The sequence below is a fragment of the Penaeus chinensis genome, chromosome 34, assembly GCF_019202785.1.
Source record: "Penaeus chinensis breed Huanghai No. 1 chromosome 34, ASM1920278v2, whole genome shotgun sequence".
Classification (NCBI taxonomy): Eukaryota; Metazoa; Arthropoda; class Malacostraca; order Decapoda; family Penaeidae; genus Penaeus; species Penaeus chinensis.
Window position 1 is genome coordinate 23,202,914 of NC_061852.1, and position 5,000 is coordinate 23,207,913.

Here is a 5,000-nt window from a genome sequence, read left to right on the forward strand (position 1 = left end):
TCTCTCTCTCTCTTTCTCTCTCTCTCTCTCTCTCTCTCTCTCTCTCTCTCTCTCTCTCTCTCTCTCTCTCTCTGTCTCTCTCTCTCTGTCTATCTATCTAGCTATCTATATCTATATATATCTTCTACATTTTCCTTTCTCAACAATATTTCTTTCTCTATTCTCTTTCTTGCTCTTTCTTTCTTCTTCCTTCCCTCCTTCTTCAGCTCCCTCCCTATTCTTCCACATTCTCTCTCTTCATCCTCCTTATCCCTTAACTTTTTTTCTTTAATTCTCCCATTTTCCCTCTTTCTCCTTCTCCCCTCCCCCTTTCCTCCTCTCCTTTTTCCTCCCCCTCTCCTCCTATCCTTCATTCGCTTCTTTTCCTTCTACATTCCCTCACTCCCCATCTTTCTTACCACTTCCCTTTCTCTCTTCCTCTCTCGATTTTTTTTTCTATTCTCTTTTCTCTTTCCAGGTTCACCTTCCTCTCTCTCCTCTTTTCTTTCCCTACTCCTTACTCTCTACTCTCTTTTTCTCCCTCCATTTCCCCGTTTTTTACTTCTTCATTTCCCCCTCCCTCTCTTGTCTCTTCTTCCTCCCTCCTCCCTCTTCCTCTTCCTTACTCCTTCCTTCTTCATCCTTCCTTTCCCTCCTTCCAATTCTTAGCCTTGTTCCTCCTTCTGATTTCTATCTTCTCCCTCCTTCTTACTCCTTCCATCTCCCCTTTCTTGTTTTTTTTCCCTCCTCTTCCTCCTTCTTACTCCCTCTTTCTTCCCCCTTCTTTCTCTTTCCGTCATACTACTTCCTTCTCCTTCCTCCTCCTCTCCTCTCTTCCCTCTCTCTTCTCTTTCATCCCCATCTTCTACCCCACTCTCCCCTGCCTTCTCCTCTCTTCTCTTTTCTCCTCTCCTCTCTCCTCTCTCCTTCTTACTCCTTCATTTCTCCCTCCTCTTTTCCCTCCCCCCTCTCTCCCTCCTCTCTTCTCTCCCCCTTTCTCCTTTTTAACCCATTCCTTCCTCTCTCTCTCCCCTCTCTTCCCTCCCCTTCTCTCCTTTCTCTCTTCCTTCACCCACTCCCCCTCCTATTTCCGCTACCTCTCTCCGTCCTCTCCCTCTCTCTTCCCCCCCTCCCCTTCCACTCTTCCCTCCCCCTCTCTCCTTCTTACTCTCCTCCTCTCTTCTCCCCCGTCCCTTTTTTTCCACAGCCAAGAAAAGCAAGACAAAGGGCCTTAAGCCTCAAAGCAAGGCATACGAAGGCACATCGAGAAGGGAGCTTACATGAAAGGTCGGCTGACTCGGCTCCAAGTTTATTTGTCAGGCGTAGACGGAGGGAATTCGGGAAAAAAAAATTAAAGGGAGAATTTGTCTTCGTCTTTTTTCTTATATATATATATATATATATATATATATATATATATATATTTATGTATATATATGTATATATATGTATATGTATGTATATATAAATATATATATATATATATATGTGTGTGTGTGTGTGTGTGTGTGTGTCTGTGTGTGTGTGTGTTTGCGTGTGTGTGTGTGTGTATTCTTTATGTATATTCGTTTTCGTTTTTTTCTTTGTGTATATGTTGGTTGGTTGGTTTTCGCTTTTATTCTCTCTCACTTTTTCGTTTCTTTGTGGTTGCTTTCATTTTCGTAATCTTGTATATAATAGTTTTCGTTTTTTTCTTTCTTTCTTTTTCAGCGGGGTAAAGGAGGGAATGTTTAGTTAATGGACTTATTATTTACCGTACTTTTTCTTTTTTTCATTTTCTTTTTCATTTTCTTTATAAGCTATTTTCCTCTCACAGGCTGTACCTCTTTAAACATGCGCATATGTGAGTGTCGCCTCTACTTTTTAATGTGTACAAAGGTGAATATGTATATTTTTGTGCATCTTATCTTTGGGATGAATTGCAATAGACCTGTGTACGTTTTATGTGTACATCTTGTGTTCGTGTATATTTGCTCTGTGCCTGGTACTTGGGTTTTAAACGTACGTGCGTTTTAAAACAGATTCTTTCATTCTACGATTGTTTATATTTTACTATCACACACAAACATGCGTTTATTTATAGGTTTTAAGATTTCATTTTATTTCGATCTTTCCTTTCTCTTTAACCTTTTTTGGGTGGCAATGAATTCTGAAACGAAGAAGGAGAAGAAAATCAGAAAGCCTTTTTCTCCGCTTTATTTCTTATTTTCAAGACTTTTTTAATTCGAAACTTTGAAGTTCACGAACGAAAGCTTATAAAAGGAGAATTGGACGACCTAAAGAGGGTGTCACATTTAGCAGGAAATCCAGAGTTCAGGAATGGGATAATAACAAGGAAGAAATCTCAGAGTGGGATACGTGATGAAGGAGGGGGTAGAAAAGGGGAGAGGAGAGGAGGCAGAGAGGAATTGGAATAATGACAAGGAGGAAATCTTAAAGTTGGATTCGTGATGAAGGAGGTAGAAAAAGGAGAGGGGAGGAGGTAGAGAGGAATTAGGAAGGAAGGGGAAAGAAGATAACGTAAGACGTAGGAAGATATGGAAAGAAAAGGAAGAGTGAGGTGGGAGGAGAAAGGAGATACTAAGGGAAGGGTGAGAAGGGGAAAGAAAAGGGAAGAAGAGTGAATGGAGGGAATGAGGAGAGAACAGGGAGGGAGGGAAGGAAGATTTGAAATGAGAAAGGAAAGAAATATGGGAAGAATAATGAAAAGGTGATAAAGAGAAAGGAGGAGAGATGAGAACAATGGAAATAAGAGGGAAGTAACAGAAGGGGAAGACGGTAAGCGGAAAATCAAAGGAGAAACAATTGTAAGGAAGAAGAGAAGAGCAGAAAAAAGGGGTTTATATGAAAGCAGATAAAATGGAGATAAGGAAAGAGAGGGAGAGAGAGAAGGAAAGAAATCTCAAAGCGTTGGCATTAAGAAAAATAGCTGCAGTTGCATACACCACAGAAAAAAAATAAAACACATTCAGAATCAATTCACCCATTCCATTTAACCAAACCATCTCCCCACCGAACACCCAATGCCCAACCACCCAACCCGCCCACCTTCAACAACCAAATTCACGCTAACCAGCAACCTCACACCTAACCCTTTCTTCCAACAGGTTCTTGGCAATCTGGTTCCCTCTGAGACTACAGATAACGACCCCCCGAGCCCGTGCTATCATCGTCCTTATTTGGATCATGGCGGTGTGTTCTGCGGTCCCTTACTTCGTGTACTTCGAGATGCAACAGGTTTATGACGACCTCCCCGACCTGAAGGTGTGCGTGGAGGTGAGTCCTGGAGGCGAGGAGTTTATTGCTTGGTGATACAATGGCACCCTCAGTCGATACTTTTCGAGGTGAAATTGCCTTAATGGACACTTTAATATTGAACTATCCTTAATTGACACTTTAATGGAAGTGAACTACCCTTAATTGACATTTTATTACAGCCGAACTGACACTTTATTAGGTGAACTACCCATAATCGATGTTTAATTAGAAGTTAATTAGAGATAAACTTCTGTGGCGAACAATTACAATACTTTGAGATGCAACAGGTTCATGACCTCCCCGAGTTGAAGGCGTGTGTGGATGCGAGTTGTTGAATCAGGAAGTTGTTTGTTTGGCGATGTAATGGCACCTTTAATCGATAGCAGTAAATGTCTATTAAAGGCGAATATTTGCCACGACGATTTTCCCGAGTTTGCGCGGAGGTGAGTCTAAATCGGAAAGCTGTTTGCTGATTTTAGTTACTGTGACTTTAAACGATAGCTGTTAATACACTAACGATTTAGGGCGACTTTCCTAAGTTGAAGATCTGTGTGGAGATAAGTCGAAGTCGGGAAAATATTTAATGATAATTGGTAGTCTTCAGAAATGAAATTCTCCAAGACCAACACGAGATAGCTTGACATACAGGTTCATGACGTCCTTCCCGAGCTGAAGGTACAGGCAAAGGTGGGTCATCCTTTTGTCGAGGGTCGTTGTGTGTGCTATTCATGTGAGACATAATAGTTCGGTTATGTGGTCGCTTGTGTCTTTAATCCTTTGTACTCGTATTTTCATATTTACTTCCTCGTGTGATTTATTAGCCAGCTGGATTTTAAAAACCTATGCTCCTAGCTCGAGTGACCGCGTACGGATTTTGGATATAGAGAGTTAAATCAGAATTCCAGGAAAAAAAAAAAAGTGCTTACAGGAGTATCCATAGTGGTGTATAAATGAGAATCATACAGTCCATGATGCAAGATGTATTACAGTCATTTACCTTTTTGATGTTGCAATGATAGTTCCACTCACTGTGGCGTTTCCGCTTTAAATGATTGAACTACATCAATAATAACTTTACAGGCAGTTCTGTTTGTATTGTCATGAATGTATTTTATTTGCATTTTAGTCATGACAGCTTACAACAAAAATAAGAGAATTCTCAGCACCGATAGAAATAAAAACATTAATAGGAAAACAATAACATCAATAATTACAGCAGATAATAAAAGGTGTATATAGGAAAAAGTGAAAATGGAAACTACGCTGTAAGCAATTATTTTCAATTCACACAACCAACACGGATGAAAAGTTTCATACAATACAGGATTTAACAAACAATAAAACTGACTACCAACATTATTGAAAGATAATATATATTATATATATAGAATATATATACATACATATATATACATATATATATATATATACACACACACACGCACATATGTACACACATATACATGCATATGTATATATATATATATATATATATATATATACACACATATACACATATACATATATATACACATAAGTGTGTATGTGTGTGTGTATGTATGTATATGCATGTATATACATATATATATATATATATATATATATGTGTATGCGTTAATGTGTGTGTGTGTGTATGTGTATATATATATATATATATATATATGTATGTATGTATATACACATATATGTGTTTATGTATGTATCTTCTTATATTATTATATCATCTTAGTGTGTGTGTGTGTGTGTATATGTATAGTCTGTAT

The 5,000-nt window shown here is 38.7% G+C and overlaps 1 protein-coding gene across 1 annotated transcript in view; it reads left to right on the plus strand.

Moving 5' to 3' along the window:
* Positions 1-5,000, plus strand: part of LOC125043939 (neuropeptide SIFamide receptor-like) — a 109,118-nt gene that overhangs the window by 99,981 nt on the left and 4,137 nt on the right. Inside the window, exon 4 of the mRNA XM_047640327.1 lies at positions 3,087-3,255. Coding sequence (XP_047496283.1) covers positions 3,087-3,255 — 169 coding nt within the window. The remainder of the gene's footprint in view (positions 1-3,086; positions 3,256-5,000) is intronic.